At 59.5% G+C, this 23,502-nt stretch overlaps 4 protein-coding genes across 4 annotated transcripts; 3 read left to right on the forward strand and 1 right to left on the reverse strand.

The window, feature by feature from the left end:
- Positions 1-1,636: 1,636 nt before the first annotated feature.
- On the forward strand, positions 1,637-4,652 carry SLS55_002855 (uncharacterized protein; the record flags this gene model as incomplete). The annotated part of the gene is made up of 2 exons (XM_066774335.1): positions 1,637-2,015; positions 2,074-4,652. 2 exons carry the CDS (start codon positions 1,637-1,639, stop codon positions 4,650-4,652), a joined length of 2,958 nt encoding a protein of 985 aa, XP_066634454.1.
- A 7,379-nt stretch (positions 4,653-12,031) lies between these two features.
- ENP2 (Small ribosomal subunit biogenesis) lies at positions 12,032-14,335 on the reverse strand (the record flags this gene model as incomplete). The annotated part of the gene is made up of 1 exon (XM_066774336.1): positions 12,032-14,335. One exon carries the CDS (start codon positions 14,333-14,335, stop codon positions 12,032-12,034), a length of 2,304 nt encoding a protein of 767 aa, XP_066634455.1.
- A 452-nt stretch (positions 14,336-14,787) lies between these two features.
- On the forward strand, positions 14,788-19,157 carry SLS55_002857 (uncharacterized protein; the record flags this gene model as incomplete). Its single annotated transcript, XM_066774337.1, has 3 exons — positions 14,788-14,829; positions 14,885-15,128; positions 15,184-19,157. 3 exons carry the CDS (start codon positions 14,788-14,790, stop codon positions 19,155-19,157), a joined length of 4,260 nt encoding a protein of 1,419 aa, XP_066634456.1.
- Positions 19,158-21,345: 2,188 nt separating this feature from the next.
- Positions 21,346-23,132, forward strand: SLS55_002858 (uncharacterized protein; the record flags this gene model as incomplete). Its single annotated transcript, XM_066774338.1, has 5 exons — positions 21,346-21,544; positions 21,601-21,645; positions 21,703-21,785; positions 21,847-22,125; positions 22,242-23,132. The coding sequence occupies 5 exons, from the start codon at positions 21,346-21,348 to the stop codon at positions 23,130-23,132; spliced, it is 1,497 nt and encodes a 498-aa protein (XP_066634457.1).
- Between the last annotated feature and the right edge of the window lie 370 nt (positions 23,133-23,502).

Below are 23,502 nucleotides of genomic sequence, written 5' to 3' on the forward strand. Positions count from 1 at the left end.
GGCGCTCTCTGCATCGAAGCATGCATAGAAGCACGGAGCCGCGCTGTCACTGGCTGGCCCGGCCCCACCGCAGTTCCCTAACCCGGGAAGGCCTTCTTCCCCACCGGCTAGGGTGCAGCTCTGGAGGAGCGGTCGCAGGCACACGCTCCTCCAGGAGGAACCACCTCGCGCGCGAGGCCCCGTGTGCGCCTGGCTGCTTGACCGCGATGGTCACCGCCAGTCCAACGTCAGAAAGTGCGTGCCTGTGCGAGGCATTTTCCGCCGGGGAGGGCGGACGGCGGCCTGCCGCATTGGGGCGCGCATCTGCATGCTGGACGAGCCGAGAGCCAGCTGTGCATCCCGCAAGTTCGTCCCTCCAGCGCGGGAGCGGCCAGCGTTGGACTGCGGTTTTGGGGCAAGTGCCGCGAGGCTCCAAACGCCCAGCGCTCCACAATTTTCATCTCCAGGCGGTCCACCGCTGGGCAATACTGGCCCCAGTACCCTGCAGATCCAGATGGCCGGCATCCGCAGCTGCTCGCGCGGCTGGCGACGTGGAGAAGGATTGTGTCGCGGCGGCCAGGGAAGACGGCGCTGGGCACGCCTTGGCCACGACACCGGGGGGATTGGCACGTCGCGCGCCCCGCGGACCGCCATAGGGTGCGTAGCAGGTGGCGGCGGCGGCGGAAAAGATGTGCGCGGCAAGCGGCGGCGCTGTCGCTCTCGCGCTGATCTCGGCTTCAGGCGCGGTGGGCATGCAGGAAGCGACTCCAGGTCTCCATACGACGTCAAATCGCGCAGCGTGGTGCTCAGGCGCCCACCAGCGCCGATGCGGTTAAGCTCAGTGGGAATAAGTGCGCCCGCGCACGGCACCGTCGGTCGGCACGCTACCGCACGCTAGCCCGCCAAGCGTTGCTTGTCAGTGCGAGCCGCCTGCGTGCAGCACTTTGGCTGGGGGAGCCGCGGTGAGGAATGGAACTGGCTGCCCCAGCCGGCCGCGACACCGGGTGCGGCCGCGCCCGCGGCAGAGCCCCAGCAGAGTTTTCCATCGCGCGGCGGCGTCTGTCGCACTCGTCGGCCAAGCTCTGCGCGGCGCGGATGGCGAAACCGCGTGTCGGCTGGGGGCTGCATGAGGCCCAGTCTGCTCGACCGCTTTTGTCGCGCGCCGACTCGCCGCAGTCGCTTATCGGGTTGACGTAACTGCTCAGACCGTGGGGTACGCTTCGGAGATGAGTCTCAGCGGCGCGAAAAATCGCGCGGCTGACTCCCGGCCCAGCGCCCTGCGAAGACTGAGGCGGCAAGGACGGCACGCACCACCTAGAGAAATCATCGGGTCTTTCGTCACTGGCTAGCTCGGGGCGTGCCAGGGGTCCCGTGTCCGCGCTACCGCGGCCAGGGCCCTCCGCCGGCCGAGCGAGCGAGCGCCTGCCCGACCATCCATAAAAACTCTCCCACGCCCCAGGCATTTTGCTCACTACTCTTGTTCGTCCCCTCGTGTCCTGATCGAGCGTTCAAGTTGTGCTGCGCCCGGCTCGCCGACTGCAATCCTCCGCAGCAACGGGCTCCACCCTCCGTTCTGCATCTCCCTCTTTACTTGGCCAACCTCAACAACACTCTCTGAGCCAATTGCACCCGAGCCGCCGCGCTCCACCCCGCCACCATGGGCAAGAAGGACATTGAAAAGGGCGGCGACGACGTTCGCCCCCAGCCCGACGAGTACGAAGGCCTGGACGAGTATGCCGCTCTCCAGAAGTTCATCACCACCTACCGCGACCCCAAGGCCGCCCACGAGGAGGAGGGCGTCGAGGAGGCCGAGGAGAAGAAGGCGCCCTGGTACGCGCCTTGGAAGAAGTCCAAGGCCGGTGCCGGCGGCGATGCCACCGTCCCTCCCGCCTGGCTCGAGGCCGACATCCAGACCGGTATCTCTGAGGGCGACGTCCAGTCGCGCCGCAAGAAGTTCGGCTGGAACGAGATCGCTACCGAGAAGGAGAACCTCTTCCTCAAGTTCCTTGGTTTCTTCCAGGGCCCCGTCCTCTACAGTAAGTTCCCGTCGCAATGTACCATTTCCGACCACGTGATCGCTGACGCCCGCTGTAGCTATGGAATTGGCTGTTCTGCTCGCCGCTGGTCTCCGCAACTGGATCGACTTCGGTGTCATTATCGGTATTCTCGTTCTCAACGCTATCGTCGGTTGGTACCAGGAGAAGCAGGCGGCCGATGTCGTCGCTTCGCTCAAGGGTGACATTGCCATGCGCTGCGTCGTCGTCCGCGACGGCCGTGAGCAGAACATTCTCGCCCGCGAGGTCGTTCCCGGTGACATTGTCGTCCTCGAGGAGGGCCAGACCGTCCCTGCCGATATCCGCCTGATCTGCGACTACTCCAGCCCCCAGGACTTCGAGCGCTACAAGGAGCTCCGCGACACCGACAAGTTCAAGGAGGACGACCCTGAGGAGGAAGAGGACATGGAGGACGAGTCTGACAAGAACCACAAGTTCGGCCAGCCCCTCGTTGCCTGCGATCAGTCCGCCATCACTGGTGAATCTCTCGCCGTCGACAAGTTCATGGGCGATGTCTGCTACTACACCACCGGCTGCAAGCGCGGCAAGGCCTACGGCGTTGCCATCACCTCTGCCAAGCACTCTTTCGTCGGTCGCACCGCCTCGCTCGTTGCTGGCGCCAAGGACTCCGGTCACTTCAAGGCCATCATGGACTCCATTGGAACGTCGCTGCTTGTGCTCGTCGTCTTCTTCATCCTCGTTGCCTGGATCGGTGGTTTCTTCCGCTCGCTCAAGATCGCTACCCCCGAGGACAGCTCCAACAACCTGCTCCACTACGCCCTCATTCTGTTCATCGTTGGTGTCCCCGTCGGTCTTCCCGTCGTTACCACCACCACCCTCGCTGTCGGCGCCGCCTACCTCGCTGAGGAGAAGGCTATTGTCCAGAAGCTCACTGCCATCGAGTCCCTCGCTGGTGTTGACGTTCTCTGCTCTGACAAGACTGGTACTCTCACTGCCAACCAGCTCTCTCTCCGTGAGCCCTACGTTGCTGAGGGCCAGGATGTCAACTGGATGATGGCCTGCGCTGCTCTCGCTTCGTCGCACAACATCAAGTCGCTCGACCCCATCGACAAGGTTACCATTCTCTCGCTCAAGCGCTACCCCAAGGCCCGTGAGATCCTTCAGCAGCCCTGGAGGACTGAGAAGTTCACTCCCTTCGACCCCGTCTCCAAGCGCATTACCTCCATCTGCTGGCTCAACGGTGACAAGTACGTCTGCGCCAAGGGTGCCCCCAAGGCCATCGTCAACCTCGCCAACTGCTCCAAGGAGGTCGCCGATCTCTACCGCGACAAGGCCACCGAGTTCGCTCGCCGTGGTTTCCGTTCGCTCGGTGTTGCCTACCAGAAGAACGACGGTGACTGGATCCTGCTTGGTCTGCTCTCCATGTTCGACCCCCCGCGTGAGGACACTGCCCAGACCATCCTCGAGGCCCAGAACCTTGGTGTCCCCGTCAAGATGCTTACTGGTGACGCCATTGCCATCGCCAAGGAGACTTGCAAGATGCTTGCTCTCGGTACCAAGGTCTACAACTCTGAGAAGCTCATCCACGGTGGTCTGACCGGCGCTGCCGCTCACGACCTTGTTGAGCGCGCCGACGGTTTCGCTGAGGTCTTCCCCGAGCACAAGTACCAGGTCGTCGAGATGCTTCAGCAGCGTGGTCACTTGACTGCCATGACTGGTGACGGTGTCAACGATGCTCCCTCTCTCAAGAAGGCCGACTGCGGTATTGCCGTCGAGGGTTCCACTGAGGCTGCCCAGGCTGCCGCCGATATCGTCTTCCTTGCCCCCGGTCTGTCCACCATCGTCCTCGCCATCAAGATCTCTCGCCAGATTTTCAACCGCATGAAGGCCTACATCCAGTACCGTATCGCTCTTTGCCTGCATCTCGAGATCTACCTCGTCTCCTCGATGATCATCATCAACGAGACCATCCGCTCCGAGCTGATCGTCTTCATCGCCCTGTTCGCCGATCTTGCCACCGTCGCCGTCGCCTACGACAACGCCTTCTCTGATGAGCGCCCTGTCGAGTGGCAGCTACCCAAGATCTGGATCATCTCCGTCGTTCTCGGCTGCCTGCTCGCTGCCGGTACCTGGATCATCCGCGGTGCTATGTTCCTCAAGTCTGGTGGTTTCGTCCAGAACTTCGGTTCCGTCCAGGAAATTCTCTTCCTCGAGGTCTCGCTCACTGAGAACTGGCTGATCTTCGTCACCCGTGGCGGTAAGACCTGGCCCTCGTGGCAGCTCGTCTTCGCCATCTTCGGTGTTGACGCTCTCGCGACCATCTTCTGTATCTTCGGCTGGTTGTCCGGCGACCCGCAGCCCACCTCGCCCAAGTCGCAGTTCAACGAGCGCCGCGATGGCTGGACCGACGTCGTCACCGTCGTCGTTGTTTGGTGCTACTCGATCGGTGTCACCATCATCATCGCCATCGTCTACTTCCTGCTCAACCGTCTGCCCGGCCTTGCCGACCTCGGCCGCAAGAACCGTGGCCACAAGGACGAGCGCATTGAGAACATTATCAGCCGCCTCTCCAAGCTTGCTCTGGAGCACGAGATCGACCCCGATGGAAGGGGCCGCTACACCATCGTGCAGAAGGTCGCTGAGGAGGAGGAGGACTAAATGCCTTCCTACCTTTCCGGTCCTCTCCATTGATTGAAGACGGACGCAGGAGTTTGGATGATGTTACGGTGTTGATAAAGATATTTCCTTTTCATGTTTATGCCTCGCCTAGTATAGAGACCCTTAGACTTAATATGAACCAATTCGAGGTAATGCTCTTCAAAACAGTCTTCTACAGTCGTTGTGTTTACTCATTGTTCTACCATACTGCTACCTCTGCCACAGGTACTTCGAAGTTTCGATTTTCCGCCGGCCTCGGCGCACCTACCCAACCCGGCCTCCCAACCCAGTGCACCTACCAATCCCGACTTTAGCCGACCCACAAGCCCAGGAAACCTTGTCGCTGCATCCACATCACGAGCGTCTGGATTGGCGCCTTTCCACGACACGGTCCACCCGCAGAGGCCAAGCCGGCCCCATCAGCGTTTCCCCTGACTACACCGTCTTGAGCACGACAAAGTGGATTCCAACGAACACGTCGACCCAACAGCAACACCGCCTTCCCTGGTTCGCATTGCTCAACAGGAGAGAGGGTCTGGGCGACGGATTTGCCGGTCGCAATCTCGCCGGCCCATGGGGGATTATACGAGACGGACCACTAGTTTATCGGCTTCGGCTGATAGCGGCCGCACAGGACGCCATGGGAAGCAAGGTCAAGAGCTGGGTGCACCCGTTGCCCTGGGGAACCCCAATCGCCCATCAGCTGACGAGCTCGGGCCCATCGACCACGACTGGGAGGCCGGCCTAACGACGCAACCAAGGAAGGAAAGAATTGGAACGACAGCTGTCGTGCAGGGCAGGGGCGCGGCGCCCCGTGGCGCCTGGCGCGGTGCTGTTGTTGGGCTGGATGGATGGGGGGAGGCAGGGAGGCAGGTTGCTTTGGTGGACCGATGCGGCGGGCAGGGAGGCGGTCTCGTCGCTCACGGACTAACGGACGGGACAAGCATCTCACTATCGGGCGATGCGCAGGGAAGGAAGAAAAAAAAAACCAAAATTCCCCACGGCTGGGGTGTGGATTCCACAGGGGGACTGGGGTTGTTTGCTGCTCTCATTTCCTCGCTTGGCCGAGCCGCGACATTGCAGCACCGATCCTGCCAGCAAATTGGGCGGAGCCGTGAGTGGGCAGGTTCCTCAATCGGGAAGTGCACGAAGGGAAAACCGGTTTTGCTTGTCGGAGGGAGCGTCCAGCCACGCCCGGCGCAGGCACATCTCGCAACGCGTCCCAATCTCGTTTCTTTCTCGCATGTCGTGTTGCTTACGACCATCGCGACGCTACACGACGATGACGTGGGGAGCGAGTCAGCCCCCGTGGGGCGTCTTCACGCGCTTGGGGCCATGTGCAGGGTGCAGAGCTTATTGGCTTGCTGAGAGAACATCAAGGGCGCCGTCTGGCTGGGCATGCGCGCAAAGGAAGAAGGGACGTACAGATCTTGGAGGGAAGGGTTGGATCGGGGTTTCCAACGGGCTGGCGGCCTTTGCGCCGGCTACAGGGAATGAGACAACGGTGAACCCTATCACTTCTGCACGCTTGCAAAATTCTTCCTGGACTGATGATTGCTTACCGGCCCGTCGGTCGGCGGGCTTGGCCGGCCTGCTATAGCCACGGTTGAGCATGGCTGCCGATGCGGCGCTACTACCGTGTACATGCTCCTTCACGTTGAGACAGGGACGGCAGGGCAACAACCGCGGGCTGCTGGGAAGAGGCTGGATGCGCTGCGGCTGAAACCGGTCGGCATTCCCGATGGAGGGCGCAATACCTGCCTTACTATAGCAATCTCAACTTTGTCTGAGGCAACTCTCCAATTTTATTCCTGTTCTTCCCAGAGCCCGTAGTACCTGGTGTTTCAGCTCCGAACAGTAGCACAGCGAGGTGAGGACGCTTCAGCAATCCAAACGCCAAGCGGCCGTGGCAACCGCACGAAACGCTCGAGCGCTGCCAAGGAGGCTGAAATGCTGTGTGACCATCATGTCTGACGTCTGCCAGCCTCACATCGTCACAAATCCTTGTGCCATGTGTGCATCATCGACCCTGCCACTTAGGTCGCTGGAGATGATGACCGCGGGCTCGGCGCGCGCATCGCGACGTATCATGGCCGTTCTGGAAGCGCCCGCCTCGCGCACCGGCTAGCTTGCCTTGCCTGCCTGCCGGCTGCCTGCCCGCCCCCATCCATTCCATCCCACACGGCAGACGGCATCCCCATCAAATAGCTTCCCCGAATTCGCCCCGGGTTCCCACTGAAAAAAATATGGGCTTCTCCCGCAAGTAACCCCAAACTCCGCCAAGAGTCGGAACCGCGCACGGCGTGGAGACCGACCGGGCGGCTCAGCGCGCCTTGCGGCGGCGGCGAATCCGCGCGCACGCATCGTCGTTTGCTTTGCACCATCGCGATGCACCACAGCGCAGCTTCCGGCCCCCAAAGAGGGCCCTACCCGACCACCTGCTCGCCTCGCCTGCCGTGCGCGCGACGCGCCGGGGCAAACCCTTACGTCATGGTGGAGAAAAGGATTTGCTGAAGCGGACGTCAGGTCCGCGGCCATAAGCAGTCTGTCTCTGTTCAGATTGCGCACACGACGTGCGGGCGTGTGCGGCGCGGTGTGGTTGCTGCACTTCTCCGCGCCTGCAGCGCGTGGGAGAAGCAAGCATGGGGGGCCAGTGGGGACTGGCCTGGCTGCACCAACCACCGGGCTATCACCACGTCGCCGTACATCCTGCCTCGCGCGGATGGGGGGCTCTGACTCGATCGACGGCAAGACGACGACGCCGACTACGACGACGACGTTGATGCTTGCCGTTTGCAGCGGCCAATTGCGTTCGCCGCGATTCGCAAGGGGAAGGCTGGCGGTCGGCGTTGGCATTACTTGAGCAGGTAATAATGCTGGGCACGCGAGTGGTTTCCCCGTTGCTCGGGTTCTTGCCTGATGCGTTAGTCAATGGGAGATCCTCCGTTGCGGCTACCTGCCTGCCTCGCCTCGGCGCCCGGCCAATGGCATCGCTTCCCGCCAAGTGGAAGAAATCATGGCAAAGAAAGCTTCCGGCGGAGGCTGCAATCTTCCGCCGGCCATCGCATAGGTTGTTTTCTTTGAGAGGCCGCTAGTTAGCTCCATCAGCCGTGTTGCCGCTTGTGTGTGCGCGTGTAAATTAGTTTAGTTGAACACAATCCCGCGCCCACCCCCACTTTCGATGTTCAATTCCCACCCCGTCTTCCCTCCGGCACTTCCCCCCCGCCGCCGACGCTCCGACGCGCCGAAGACCGGCGCCGGCTTTTGTACGCGTCGGAAAAGGACCGCAACGCCCGCGCCTGCTTGCCGCGGCCGGTGGCCGCGGTCTCACGTTTCCGCTCCTCGTTGATGCCTTGTTGCCTCATCGCTTTCGCCGCCTTGTTGCCTTAGTACCTTGATGCCTGGATGCCTTACCAGTGAAGCTACTCAGTTGCATCTTCCCTAACCCTCTCTCCTTACTCAATTAGCATTGTATGTACATACATGCGTCTTCTTTTTCCTTTAGCCGCTCCAACGCCATCGAACATTTGTGACCACAGTAGTCTCTTTGCTTGGCCTTTCCTCTTCCGTCCAAGTTTTTGCTCCCATCTCCACAACGCGCAGTGTGTCCGGCCGGCCGCGGCCCATCTAGCATCTTTCACGCTCGTCTTCCCCTGCGAACCCTTTTTCCTTTTTTTTTCCCACTCTCGTCGTCTTTGCTTTCCCCCACACAACGCACATACCAGCGAAAGCGAGCGCGCGTTTCTCTACGTACGAACCCCTTTTCGCACCGCGCGAGGTTCGGAAAGAACAGAGCAAGAGATGTGTTGGCTAGTGGGGGGGGACGAGGTGGTCGGAGCACAAACGGCTTCGACGCCGCATAAACTACAAGCTTCGTGCGTGCGTCGCGACACCGGTGGGCTGGCCGGGGGATAAGGGAGAGCAACGCACTGACGGGCGGTGCCTGGATGTTCTCCTGAACCCACACCTCCTGCTCGGGTGGCGAATGTCGCCCGTGCGGATTTGAGAGGGCTGACGATACGGTCAGACCTCCCTTTCTCTGCGCGGCGGGCGGTACGTGCTATCACGTCACCTCCCATCAGATCATCGTGGCGACTCTCGACGACGTGCCGCATCGGTACCTGAGCGTTACCTGAGCGTTCGTTTCGTGTGGGTTGGGGTGGGTGGCTTCTCATCATGCCCCGAGCGGCGAGGCGGCGAAGGAAGAAGGAGGGGGTATGTGCGTGGGTGTTCTGTGCGTTTTTTTGGGCGTTGTTCCCGGCGGGCCTCGAACACACAGACGTGACAGGAAAGAAGGCGGTGTCTTTGGGATGGGTGGGTGGGGGTGTTTGCGCGCGCTCGCGCGGCTCTGCGGACGGGCCAGGAACGGGTGGGGAAAAAGAGGCTTCTTTTTGGTGGGGATGAGGAGAGCGAAGAGAGAGGGGGGCACAGAGCCTCCTGAAGATTGAGCGTCTCGCTCGCCTTTGCTTGACCGCCAACTTGTTGGTGTGGAGACGAGACACACCGGCGGCGCTTTCTGGAACCTCTTTCCCTCTTTTTTTTTCCTCTTTTTTTTTTAGGGTTCGGGCGAGATCACAAGCGAGGCGTTCGTTTCGACTGATGGTGGATGGCTGATGGCTGCCACACTACCCGACCGCTCTTCTTTCTTCCCCCCCTCCACGTATCTCCACCTGCCGAGTCGACCGCCGCCGCGACCCTCTTTTCAGGCTTCACCGAAGGTTTTGCGTTCCTGCGTTAGCGTTTGCGTTGGGCTGCCGTTCCCCCAAACGCCGGCTGCCGGCGCCTTTTCCCCGACTGACTATCGCTGGCCACCGCCGCCTCGGCCGACGGCCGAGAGGAAGACGAAGGTGAAGAGGTGAGGGACGGACGTGCTGGCGTGCTGTTTGTTGGCTTTCCTCCGTGCTGGCGCTTTCTCGGGACCAAGGACGTGGCCGTTCACCGAAAGAGGTAGGTAGCTACGAAGCCGAGTGGCGAGGAAGGTAGACGACGAAGGAGTGGGGGAGTTGAGAAAAGAGATTCCGAGTCGTACGGGTACACAGCAAGTGACAGGAGATTGGGTCCTCAAAGCTCTCTTTCTACACGGGCAGTCGAATACAAGATCTGGGTGTAAATGTGCGCACTTCAAACTCACATCTACGTCCGGGTCTTAAATTCACCTGCCTATGTGATTATAAATATCTCTATGAGACAGATGCGGGTGGACTTAGTTCTTTTGCCACCCGCTGTGGGTGCTTGGGAGAAGTCGTAAGGGAGATGTTGCGCTGCTCTTCTTATGGACGGAGGTCAAGGGAAATTTCAGGTGAGTCTGGATGGCTCGTACCACAGCGGGTGATGAACTTCTGTCTTGTAGATGTTCCACTATACATGGGATGGGTAGTTTAATCCAAGATCTAGACGTAAACGTAAGTTTTAAATGCGCACATTTACGTCCGGATCTTGGATTCAACTGCCTATAGAAAAAGTGTCAACCCCGGAAAGCTTCGAGGGCTTAGATCTTCTGTCACTTAGGATCTGCTTGCTGTCTCAAACCTGCTGCGATTGCGAATCGTGATACATGAGTTTGTTGCACTGGGGCTCAAGTTGGTGTCAGCTTCCTACTATTCTATGTGTTTTTTTCTACTAGAAAGTCTTGATCGTATAGTACCTGATACTTCAAGTCTGTTTGTCACTCTTTCTATCCTTTGTATTAAGAAATCCTCACAAATGATATCACTTTGAAATCTTGTTTCAAACTTGTCATCCCTCGGAGTGCTCTCCCAGTATACAAACCGATCGCATTTGATAAACCGATTGCCACGGTTGGAGCGCGCGCAGGCTCGGCTGGTCTGTATCATGATTGCGAGGGGAGGGAACGATTTGTGGCATTGGCCTGTGCCGAAGTACCATTGGTGGACAACGGTGGAACCTGGGGTTTGATGCAGTGAAACTTCCCAGAAGACAAAGCTCAAGATATGCCTACACCATCTGAACTCCAATCGAAGAGCACTCCATAGACTTTCCGGGACGAAGCCCACAAAGAAGTTGCCGCCGTTATAAATCGGTGCCTCACGACATTACAGTCCACTTCCAAACCACCTCCCCCTCTCCACCTCCCTCCCCAACCCTATCGCCCTCCCCACCAACTTCCGCAGACTCTCAGCCCCCGCGGATGCAAAACAAAACTGACGAGCCGATCGTCATACCGAAGGCACGCCCCTTGGGAAAAGTCTCCGATTGTGACGTATTCCGTGCTGAGGAACTGAATCCGGAACACCACGGCGCCGCGGCAATCGTTACTAATAGTATCGATCCCGACCTCGAGGAACGACTGCCCAATGGAGTGACGGTGTACGGACAAAAGGGCGTCAGCAAGGCCCTAGCCACCATCATCGAAAGATATCCCAGGGTATGGAAGGAGAAGCCGGGGTTTGCGAAGATCACCGCCGACCAGGAGATGGCAATTCCCCTGAAGTCGGGACGGGAACAAGTTGACCACGAAGGTCTACCCTTTGTCCCGCCAAGGATCGAGCCGTGGCTGACGATACATTCGACAAGCTCCACGATTGGGGACAACTCGACTGGACGCGCTCCCACACGGTGTTTGGCTCCCTTACCTCCCTGTCGCCATCCCCATCGCCAACTACGCCGCAGTACCACCCATCTCCCAACCAACGCCTCCGGCGACTCAGCTAACGGGCACATGCAGACGATTATCGCGCCCGACCTTCTTTTCTTGACTTCAGCTGTTTTCTCCCCCAAGCTTGTGGTAATTGCTTCGAGCTCATGCTCACCACTGAAGGTACTTTGAGTGTTCAAAGGCTCTATCTGAAAATGTACCCAGCCAGGAAACTTCATCATCACGCCTAGACACAGCCTCTTCGGCGAGATTCCGACCGCTTGTAGAGATGCAGGGCATTCGTAGCAGCAAAAGACGCGTGCTCCAGCTACGGCGCGCGCAAGTTTGAAGAGATCAAGCCCCCAATATCAATTTCAAGGCTGAATGGTGTTGGCCGACAAAGGCATAACGAGTGCGTTCGCGGCTGCGTCGATGGTCGTTGACTGAAGAAGGAAAAAGAAGGAGCATATTTTTCTCAAACAATGACAAAGCGAGGATGCCCACGACATCTTCCCACAAAGTCTACAGCCACACTTGGCTGAGAACAACTGGTGTAACACAAATCACCAACGAGCAACGAAGACACAACAATCTCGACCAACCACAAGATTCATTACCCGGGTATATAAAAAACTTTTTTGATCTTCCCACCAACAACAACAAACAAAATCCGTGTAAAAGAAAAGGAGCCACCCAGTAAAGCCCCACGAACACACAAAACAAAAAACGCCCGCCATATGCATACCCACCCATACATACAAAAGCCCCACTCCACCATCTACATCTACATCTTCCTAAAAGTGTTCCCACTCGCGCTTCTCCTATCCATCCTCTTCCTACTCCTCCCGCCCTCACCCTCATCGACCTGCTGCCTGCGGGGCTGCGGCTTCTCCCTGCCCTTGGGCGCAAACGAGATCTCCTTGTCGCCGACGACGGCGGCGGCGCCCGCACCGAACTTGCCCTCTCTGCGCTTGCCGCCGCCATTGCCGCCGTCCTTGATATGCGCCGCGCGAGAGCCGAACGACCTGTCGCGGTTGGCGTGCGACGACGGCTTCTTGTTCGACGACGACACGACCATCTGCGGCATGGGCCGGTGGCCGGACTTCTTGTAGCTGGACGACGAGATGCGGCCGGTGCCCTTCTCCTTCTCCTGCGGAGGAGGCGGCGCGGCGGTGGTGCGTCGCTTGTTGGCGGCGGCGCCGCCGTCGCTGTCGTCGTCGTCTTCGCTGCTGTCGTCGTCGGAAGATGCGCCGTGGCGGCGGCGCTCGTCGAGAGCCTCTTGCTCGACCGCGGTGAGGCCTTGCGGCTTCCTCGCGGGGTTCGTGCTCGGGTTGATGGACTGGAACTCGCGGCTGCCCTCGTCGACCTCGAAGTCCTCGTCCTGGAAGAGCTTGGAGAAACGGGGATCGGTGAGCAGGCGGGCGCCGGCGGGTTTGTTGTTGGAGACGGCGACCTCGTCCTCGTCCTCGTCCTCGTCGACGGGCTTCGACGGCGCCTGCACGGCGTTGTCGTCGTCGCCGCCGCGCTCCAGCACGCGGCGCGCCTTGCGGCGCTCGTTCTTCTCCTCGCGCTCCAGCATCTTCTCGGCGAGCCGGCGGTTGACCTTGACCTGGACCTTCTTGTTGCCGCGGATGCGACTCTCGCGCTCCTTGTTGATGCGCTCCTGGATGCTCTTGGCGCGCTGTTCTTGCCACAGCTCCGGTTGGCTGATGAGACGCGCCTCCTCGTACAGCTTCTGCGCGACGAAGTAGCCGTGCATGTACGGCCGCAGCAGGCTCGTCGTGCCCACCAGGTGCGCCATGTTGAGCTGCTCCAGTTCCTTCATGGTCAGGAACTTGTAGTTGTCGTAGACCTCGCCGACCTTGTGGCCGCCGAAGGCATTGGGGTCGTCTGGATCCTCGGCCATTTCTTCGACGACGTTGTCCAGGAAGGCGCTCCACTTCGGTGCTGGCCCGAGCTGGGGGATGAAGAAGGCGTGCTGCTGCTTGCCTTCGTTGGCGGTGAGGAGCATGCCGCTGTCCTTGACCCACTCGACGTGGTGCATGTCTACAGCTGGCTCCACGTGTGTCCAGGGCTTACCATCTCTTTGATCCCAGATCTTGATGATGCGCTTGTCCGACGTAAGGATCTTCGGTTCCGATGTTTGCTGCGCGGACCGGGTTTTCGATTGCAAAAAGACGATATCCTGGATCGGCAGGCCAAAGCCCTGGTCTTTCTTCAAGAGAGGCACGGGAGAACGCAGATCGTACAGATGAACCAGGCCGTTGGAAGTGCCGGAAGCAAGCGAGAGGCCACTGCGGTCAAATTCGAGGGCGGTGATACCAACCTTTTCGTCCCCGTAAGATGCGCCCGGCGGAAGCGAGAGTATGCCAACGCGGCTCCGCGATCTGGGATCCCAGAACTCGACGGTGCCTAGTGAGGTGCCAAAGCCCAGGAGGTTATGCGACTCCTCGGCAACGGCGGCAACATTGACACTTCCAGTATTGATGCCACCCTGCAGCGCGCCGCCACCCATGCTTGTGTAGTCGTCGCCACCGACGTCAACCTCAAAGGCCTTCATGAAACGTCCCAGCTCCAGGTTCAGACGGAAGACCTCGCCCATGCCATCCTCGTTGACGCCGACGGCGGGGACGAGGGCCTCGGTGGAGCGGCGGTCGTACTTGAGATCGCGGCCATAACGCGGGATGCGGGTGGTGTAGTGGAGGCCGCCAGGGTTGTGGAACTCGAGGAAGCGATCGGTCTGCAAGTGCAGGGATTTGGTGTAGTCTTCGGAGAGCAGCAGGAAGGTCTGGTTGATGGTGTTGGTGTGGCGGGCGTAGGACAGCGACAGGTGCGGCAGGTAGTGGGTGTGGATCTGCGGCTTGTAGGTGCCGGTGCTCATGAGCCAGTCGCCATCCTCGCTGACGCGCACGCACTGGCTGGCTTCCTCGAATTCGAAGTCCTGCAGCAGCTCGATGCGGTGGGCATAGTCGGCGTCCTGCTTCAAGCTGCGCTTGCGCTTGCGGGCGAGCCAGTCGGGCAGCGGGCGGGCGGTGTCGGAGCCCGAGACGGTGTAGACGGGCACGTCGGAGTGGTTGGTGACCTTCATGGCGCGGGTGGTGAGCTGGTGTAGTTGCGCGCGGCAGAAAAAAGTCTCGGCGGCGGCGGCGATAGGCGGCTAAGTTGGGTAGGGCTGAGTGGAACACCGAGACTAGAGACCCTGGCCGCAACCGCATCTCTCCCGCTCTCCTCTCCATCCCGAGTCTGACTCGTCTCGCGGTCCCGACTATCCCGCCGACCGGCCGCGCCCGACCTAGCTCTGCGCCCCCATCACGGACAACAATGCCCATTACGACCCGCGCCGCTCCCCGACCTTCCTCGCGCCTTCTGTCCTCTCGCCCGACTGCACGCGGCCACCGGGGCTCCTCACGTGCCGCCGCATGATCGACGCCCCGTCCCAGTCCTCGCCCGACGTTGATGAAGGCCAGGCTCGCCGTGGGCTGCGTGCATCCTGAAACTCTATTCCCCTTCGACGTCCCCTAGCCGAGCCGCACCGGCCCGATGGAGTCCATCAAAAACAGCAGCACCAGTGTGTCTGCCGTCGTATGCATTGCTGCCACATGTCCCGTTTGACACCCTCCATGCTGACCCCGGCCAGAATGGCTATGGCGTCGTTTCATTCCGCACCTTCTCGGCCACTTCCGCTGTCGACTCCCCCAATGCCAAGGCCGCCGAGCTCGACGGCTTGCGCTGTGTCGAGGCCCGTTTGCGCGAGGCACGACGCCTGGTCTACGTCGATAGACTCAAGCAACTGCTGTGGCTTTTTGAGCCGGGCTCCAATCCCCCAGCACTGGACCATGGCTCTCTGCAGAGTCAACAGCTGAACGGCCTCCAGTTGGCCAGTAAGTCCATGCCTCGCCGCCCGTCCTGTGACCTAGCCGCTAACTGCTTTGACAGCTCAGTCCGAAGGAGACCTGAAAGCCGCCGACCTGGCGAGATTCACGGGCCGCTTCCCAGCTTCTCAGTCAGGGCTCCAGCATGCTTCTGCTGCCAGCAATGCCCGCGCACTCCAAGCCGCCAATGCCCGCGCCTTTCAAGGAACCCAGCACGCCGGCCAAGCATCCGCCAACCCCGCCGATGCATCTCGCCAGCATGATGCGCTTTCTGTCTACGAATCTTTCATGTCCGCTGTCATTGGTTCCATTTCCTATAACCTGTCTCGCTTCCATCATATGATACCCCTGAACTATCGTACTTTTGTTTCCTATTCCAGAGCTACGAACCCAGCCGACACAGCTGACGACGATGATGACGATTCGACTATTCTTGGAGGACTTAGCTGTCTCCTCACCACCTTGGACGCCCATTTGTCAACGGCCGGAACCTTGGTGATTTCTACTTCCGTCTCAGCCACCAACAATGTCTACCAACTCGAGAAAATCCTCTCCCTGTACGATGTACATGACGACTTCCTGGGTGAGCTTGTTCGGATTGCTCCGTGTGGCATTATAGCCAGATACGTTGGCCATGAGACGTCTGCTGTCGGTAGTGAGCGCCACGGCTCAGGGACAACCAGACGGTCGAGGGCAGTCCAGCAATGGAAAGCAGATACATTACGGTGGCTTCGTATGAAGGGACTTGTCCTGCCGGACATGAACGAGGAAGGTAAATGGGTGCGGATTCAACTTCAGCCTAGTCAGCAGGCACCAAAAGACTTGAATGATCCCTCTACTTCTCTTTGCCGCGAGTGTCTTTGGCCCGCCGCTCTGTGCTTCTTCTACAGCGCCGGAGGAGGCGATGGGGAGCTGGAATCTCCCGAAGAGCTCCATCCGGCTGGGCACCAGGACGACCAGGACCCTGGGGTGGCGTGGTGGCAAGGACCGGGGAGAAGCGGATTTGCGGACCCCTTGTGGCAAGCGTACAACTGGTTTTTGGGCAAACCAGAGAGGGAAAAGGCCATCGAAGCGCGTAAAAAAGCACGCCAAGCACAGGAAGATAACCCGCAGCCAGCCGCAGAGCCTACCATGACATATCCTTCATCTCCCCTCTACTCCCGAGGCTCCGCATACGGGGATTTGCAGGCTGTCAGTGGAGTATACCCCACACCGCCAGATGCGGTTTTACCTCCTGGTGCCAGTGGACATACGACCATGGACGGTATCATCATGGGCCCAACGACTCAAGATTCCCAGAGTCACGCGGGGCAAACAAGCGCCGGCGGCGATAACTTCACGCAGCAGGAACACGCGGGAGCCGCCGACGCCACACCCGGGGAGCACATTGACCAGACGAGGACAGAAGACACGCCAACTGGTGGTGGGGCTGAAGCTGACGATAATGACGACCTTTTCGAGGACATGGATGAAGAAATGTTTGGTGCAAACGATGTCACGGAAGCCGACTTCAATTTCTTTGACGATGGAGACGGTGGGTTCGGAGATCTCATGGACGTATCTCAGCCAGCAACATTTGAAGAGCAAAAGCAGAGCAGTAGCCCTGAAAACACCCGGTTCGAGGGCGTATCGCCGATGGTCCAAGTGGCAAATGCGGAGCAGACCGAAGTCGAACCCCCAACACTCAAATCAGAGATTGCTACCACCCCTGCTGCACCTGAAATCGACGTCCAAATGGCTGAAATCGATGAACAACCCAAAGCCGAAGATACACCGCCCCAGCAAGAATTCGAGACGAACGAAGCCAAGAGCGAGGCTGCAGAGGAGGCTGTGATCGTTCGGGAACCCAGCCCTCCACTCAGTCCAGCACGCATAAACCAGAAGCTGTTCGGATCCCCGCACGTCGGCGAGGCGGAAACAGAAATCCAAGATTTTGCCAAAGCGAAAGCCGAGGGTGGCGCAATGTTTGACACTGTGGGCTTCAGTCAAAGGATGCAACTCGCCGATTCGAAGTATGCCGCTGGTGGCCAATTCTTCTTTTCTGGGAAGGATCGGGATCCAAAGCCTGGACAGCTTTCACGCCCGACCTCTTCGGCACACTCGGCCACTTTGGAACGAACGTCGGACCTCATCCGAAGCATTGTTGTTCCGAAGCGCGCAAGCGACGACTCGTACATGAAGGATGGCCTGTCCGAAGACAGCGACAGTTGCAGCGATATATCTGTCAGCACAGGCTCTTACGATGAAGACACGGGCTCGACGATGCTCCAAGACTCGGGCTTACTGGTGCCATCCCATAGGAAACTGGGTTCTTCGGCCGCCGGGACTCCAGTGGTTGGTACGCCCGGTACTTTGCAGCTTGACTCAGGTAGTCAAGATATGCTCTTGGGTGATGCTGATAGTTTCATGTCCGAGCTGCCGACACTCTCATCCCTTGAACCGACTCCTTCCGACTGGTCCCTGGCTAGCCTGCCGCCACCGATTATCAAGGTCAGACGGCGCTATGGGGCGGATGCCAGGTCGCGCAGGGGATCATTTTCACTCGCTTCGGCTGCTTCGACGCCCTCCTCAGACGGCCGTTCAGAGGCTGTTGCGGATGCACCCGCGCTCAATCTGAAAGAGATCATCAACATTACTCAAATGCTTGCAGACCAGATAATTCACAGCACCCTGGACTTGATTTCAGGAGATGGGGAATCGAATCAGACCTGCTCAAGAAGCCAAACCGGCGCACTCCGCAAACTTGCACCGATTCAAACGATCCACAATGCTGTCAAGGATCTCTTTCAACAGACCAGCGAGTGTGACATGCTTAAATACGCTTCCATTCAAGATGTCATGCCCGAGTCTGCTGCTGCGAAACAAGCCCAACAAAAATCCGCGCAACGGCGAACCACTACGGCGGATCCTCACGCAAACATGTTCTTCCCCATTTCGACGCCCCACGTCCGTCTGCGACGAGGCGAAGATACATGGGACGTACTTCCCCCGGCCCTGTCTTTTTGGGAATCCCTCGGTCTTTCGCCCACAAGTGGCCCTAAGAATGTCATGGCTTACTGCGTACATCCATCCAGTGACCAACTTAGCGAACCCATCACAAGCTTTCTCGACAACATCAGCATGGCCTACGAAAGCAGCAAATTCGGTACGCACGTCCGTGGCCCTGATATCGAGCATCTGTCCAACGGTGGTCTGGTGCCTGCTCCGATCAACACTCACGATGGCGATCACTGGAAACCCACGACTCAAGGTTGCCTTCAGTCTATCCGCGACACTTGCTCGTCGCTGGGGAGACATCTGTCGAGAATAAACTTCAAGAAGGTCACGAAGCCTGAAGACTCCTCTCAACCTGACGCCATTGTTGTCTATCTCGTCAATCCTTTCTCCGATCCACACAACCTCTGGCAGCTCTGCTCCGCCTTTTGGGCCTTGTTTCAAGCGTACCTTCCCTCACCCTCTAGCAGAGTAGTGGATGATTCGAGACCCGAGTTGGTTCTCCAGCTGGTTCCTGTCAAGTGCATAGCGTCTTTTGAGGCACCTATAGTCCTCGAACCGGGCCTTCTCGCGAGACTCGCCCGTGAGGTCTATGATAGATGTCCTCCGAAGGAGCCCAGCGTTGACCACACTGCGCTCAGCATCTACTCAGCGCCTTCTATCCAGCTTGAGGAGACTCTCCCAAAGTCGATTCCATTCAGGGTGACGGCCGAGCCTCCATCGGACCTACTTCACGAAAACTCCTACATTCACGTGGGCTATGCGGTCAGTGTGGATGGCTCCTGGCTTACGGTGGCTTGGACAGACAACCCCGGGAAGCACCAGGCTACAGCTTCATACTGTCTGAACAACCGGTCTTTTGTTGAGGTTGCGCGTGAAATCCACCAGACATCATTGGAGATCATGTCGGCTCGGAGGGTGACGTGGAGGCTCTGCATAGCAAGGGCTGGTGTGATGGAGCGCGACGAGCAAGACGGTAAGACGCACAGCTGCACTCCACCAAGCAAACGGCTAATTTTCGTCCAGCATGGCAAGCACTCGTAACAAGCCCGTGTCCGCTTGTGATTGGCACAGCGTTGATCTCGGTCGAGCCCAACCCGCCATTCTCCATAACATCGAGTCTGCCAACCCTCGCGTCAGCAGCAGCAGCGAACCAGAATCCGAGCACGGCCGCAGGCGTCTCAACCCCCGGAGGCAGCACGCCACAGCCCGGCGTCTCCCCCGACGCCCACGGCGGCTTCACGCCCGCCGCAACCCCGTCCGACTACGCCAACACCAGCAGCGCGGCCCCGCCGACGGCGGACCCGGCTAGCGACCCGGACGCCCGCCTCGTCGACGTGACGGACGAGTCGTGGGGCGTGATCCTCCAGCACCGGCTGCACAACTCCAACTCGACGACCGAGTTCCGGCCCGCGCTCGCGAGCGGCTACCTGGTCAAGCGCGGCGCCGACGGCAACACCGTGACGACCTCGGACAACGGCGGCGGCAGCCGGACGGACCATCCCGAGCCCCCGCCCCGCGGCCCCGTCGCCGTCGGCGTCAACCTCCTCTGGATCGGCAGCACGCCCGGCGGCCACCAGCCCCAGCGCACCGCCGCCGCCGCCGCCCAGGCCGCCGCCGCTGCGGCTGCGGCCGCGGCTGCGGCGGCTGCTCAGCATCAACACCACGTCTCTCCCACCCCGCACAACCCCAACATCAGCATCCCGCTTCAGCACCTCGAAGCCGCCGCCGCCGCAGCCGGCGGCGCCGCCAACAACAACCCCAACAGCGCGAGCAGCAGCAACGGCGGCAGCAGCGGCACTGCCGCCTCAGGCACCGGCGGCAACACGGCGAGCAACTCGGGCAACTCGGGCAGCGCAGCCAGCAGCAGCGCGATCAACAGCGCGCTCCCGTCGCCGGGGGGAAGCATAGCCGGGGCCGGGGCCGGGGGCATGGCGTCCGGGCTGCCGGGAGGCGGCGTGGTGATGAGCGGCGGCGGTGCCAGCCCGTTCGCGGCCAACCAGGCGCGGACGACGTACGACACGGTGCTGCGCGAGTTTTTGATCACGTATAGGGGCTTGGGGTTGCTGGCAAGGTTGAAGGGGATGAGGGGCACGAGGGGCGGGGCGGTGCCGTGGCACGTGGCGGCGGCGATGAGGGGGGTCGAGGCGTTTGAGAGGTGTTTGTAGTTAGTCTTTTTTTTTGGCTTTTTTATTTTCGGTTTTTTGTGGGTTGGGGGGTTTTTTTTTTCTTTTGTTCTTGTGGATGGATGGCTTTGCGGTGCGGTTTCTGATGTGGTGTGGTGGATGGAGATGGTACTTATTCTGGCTAGGTTCTAGGTAGGCCGCCTACTTAAAGTCATCCGCACTGCGATACAGACAAATCATCAGTTCAAATTCTGCAAAGGCAGATAGAGAGCATGATCCAAGCCGATGAGCGACACAAGCACGCAAGGAAAGACTGGTCGCGGGCATCGGTAGTTGTATTATGTAGTATTCTGGGGAAGGATCCGAAACAGGTAAGGCGTTGGACATGCTCGCAATGCCGATCCAGAATCACCTCATCTCAAGCCGCCCACGGCAATTCGCACCAACCCCGCAACTCTTACTGCCACCCGCCGCGCCAATGGCCGAAGCAGCTCAAGCACCCTTGAGGCGTCCGCCGCCGAATCACTTGGCTCTTGGTGCGATGAGACTATTCATCCCGTTTCTGATGTCAGGCCGAGCGGTTGGGGTGTCCGATGCGCCCAGTGTCTGGATTGCTGTCCTCTGCACTTTTCTCTTACTCCATCCAAACCCGCCTTTTCGACCTTTCTCCGCTTTCTCCTGCTTCAGCCCTGTCGTCATCAAAGGGCCGAGGAACGTGGTGTGTCGATCTACAGAGTAATGAGATTCCATCCCTCCCCATTGGATTGACCGAACTGCGAGCACGTTATCGCCGTCCACAAACGAGTCGCATACATCTTTCCCGAACGTGGCTGCCTTCCCTCTCTTCCTTCTTCTTAGCCTTCTCTCCGACTGGTCCGCCGCTGCTGTCATCTCGCCTGGTAGTCTCGTCATCAGTCCAAGCCACGGCTCGTGAACCTGCTCGGTTGGAAAAAGGGCTGCCCCACCGCCAGGGATTCCCTTTTACCTCTATTTAGACGACATCCATATCTTTCCTGCGCACCGTGTCTTGTTATCTGAACGGCACTGCTTCTGTAGCCTGCCAGGACATTACAACCACGGCTTATTAACCGCAACTGAACGACGGAATGGCGGACTCAGTACCCGAGAACGAGAAGAAGGTCGAGCAACGGCCCGACGGCGATGCGACTTCCTCGCCGGTGGATTCGGACGTCGAACTGGGAGCGAGCGGCATCAACGAGAAGGCATTGCTGAGGAAGTTGGACATGAAGTTGCTTCCCGGCGTTATCGTTCTCTATCTGCTTTCTTTCCTCGACCGGAGCAATGGTGAGTAAATAAGAGACGCGCCCTGACTGTAGCTGGAACACTAATGCCTTGGAAAGTTGCCAACGCCCGTCTGGAAGGGTTGACCGAGGATCTTGGAATGAGTAAGTCTTGAAGTCTCCTTCCGTTCAGTTGAAAGACAAGGTGCTAACACTGCACAGCCGGAAACCAGTACTTGACGTCCCTGACGCTGTATTTCATCGGTTACGTTCTTTTCGAAGTCAGTACACCTCCCGACCGCGCCGTCGCGTGCAGTCGCAGCAGCTTGACGTTGCAATTGCTAATCACTTTCTCAAAACGGACAGATTCCCTGCAATGTCATCCTCAAGCGCACCACTCCCAAGTTCTGGCTCCCGACGCTCACTCTGGTCTGGGGAATCGTGTCGACGCTCATGGGCATCACGCAGAACCTGTCCGGCTTCTTCGCCGTGCGCTTCTTCCTCGGTGTTGCCGAAAGCGGCCTCTTCCCCGGTGTCGTCTACTATTTATCCAACTGGTACAAGAGGCACGAACGAGTTTACCGTGTAGCACTATTCTTCAGCGCGGCCAGTTTGGCTGGCGCGTTCGGTGGAATTTTGGCATATGTGAGCCTCTCTCCACCCACTCTTCCCAACCACAATTTCCAGTCGCGCTCTCCATCCACCACCCAATCCCGAGCCACCATCTCTCCGCACCTCCCTCACTAACGCCCCACCCACAGGGCATCGGCAAAATGAAAGGCGTCGGCGGGCTCAACGGGTGGCGCTGGATCTTCATCATCGAAGGGCTCCTCACCATCGTCGTCTCGCTCCTCGCCTACCTCTTCATCGCCAACTACCCCTCCACCGCCTCCTTCCTCACGCCCGCCGAGCGCACCCACACCACCACCCGCCTCGCCGCCGACTCGGACGCGACGGCCGCCGAGCCCTTTTCCTGGCCGCTCGTCCTCCACTCCCTCCGCGACCCCAAATGCTGGCTGTACGGGCTGGCCTTCCACACGCTCTCCCTCCCGCTCTACACGCTCTCCCTCTTCCTCCCCAGCATCATCAAGTCCCTCGGCTACACCGCCGCGCGCGCCCAGCTCCTCACCGTGCCCCCCTACGCCCTCGCGACGCTGCTCACCGTCGCCGTCGCGCACTACTCCACGCTTTTGCACCGCCGCGCCCCCTTCATCCTCGCCTCCAGCGCCCTCGCCGCCGTCGGCTACGTCGTCCTCCTCGCGAACCCCGATCCGGTGGCCCGCCCCGGCGTGTCGTACGCGGGCACCTTCTTCGCGGCGGCGGGCATCTATCCGGCCACCGCGCTGGCGCTCGCGTGGCCCGCGATGAATGTGGCCGGGCAGACGAAGCGCGCGACGGCGTGCGCGTTGCAGATCAGTGTGGGCAATCTGGGGGCCGTGTTGGGGACGCAGTTGTATCGCCCGGCGACGGCGCCGAGGTATGTGTTGGGGCATGCGTTTGCGTTGGGGTATTTGTTGGCGAATGTGGGTGTTGTGGCGGCGTTGTGGTGGGTGTTGGCGAGGGAGAATGGGAGGAGGGAGGCGGCGGTGGAGGGGGATAGTGGAGAGCGGATTAAGGGCGATGATGATGTGAGGTGGAGGTTTAATATCTGAGGGAGGAGGGTTGGTTTTGTGGGTTGTTGGGGGGCGAGGGAGGGAAAGAGAGAGGGGATTGCGAACGGTTGGTTTCTTCTCTCTTTTTTGGAGGAGGGGAAGGAAGGATTGGGGCATGGGATGGACAGAGAGTAGGATGAGGGAATGCGGTCGTGCCGTTTATTTCATCTGTGTCGCTGATGAGTGACGTTTACCGGTCGGTTCTGATATACCTGGGATAGAGTTTTTGTTACTTTAGTAGAGGTGGGTAAATTGAGAATGTAGATCAACGTAGCAGAAAGTATGCCCTGCGTTCTATCGTTAGCTACTCAAAGGGATAAGGAAGGGAGTTGAGCAGTCCATGGAGTTTCAACTGATTTCTCGTCAACTT

The sequence above is a fragment of the Diplodia seriata genome, assembly GCF_021436955.1.
Source record: "Diplodia seriata strain FDS-637 chromosome Unknown scaffold_3, whole genome shotgun sequence".
NCBI classification, from domain to species: Eukaryota; Fungi; Ascomycota; class Dothideomycetes; order Botryosphaeriales; family Botryosphaeriaceae; genus Diplodia; species Diplodia seriata.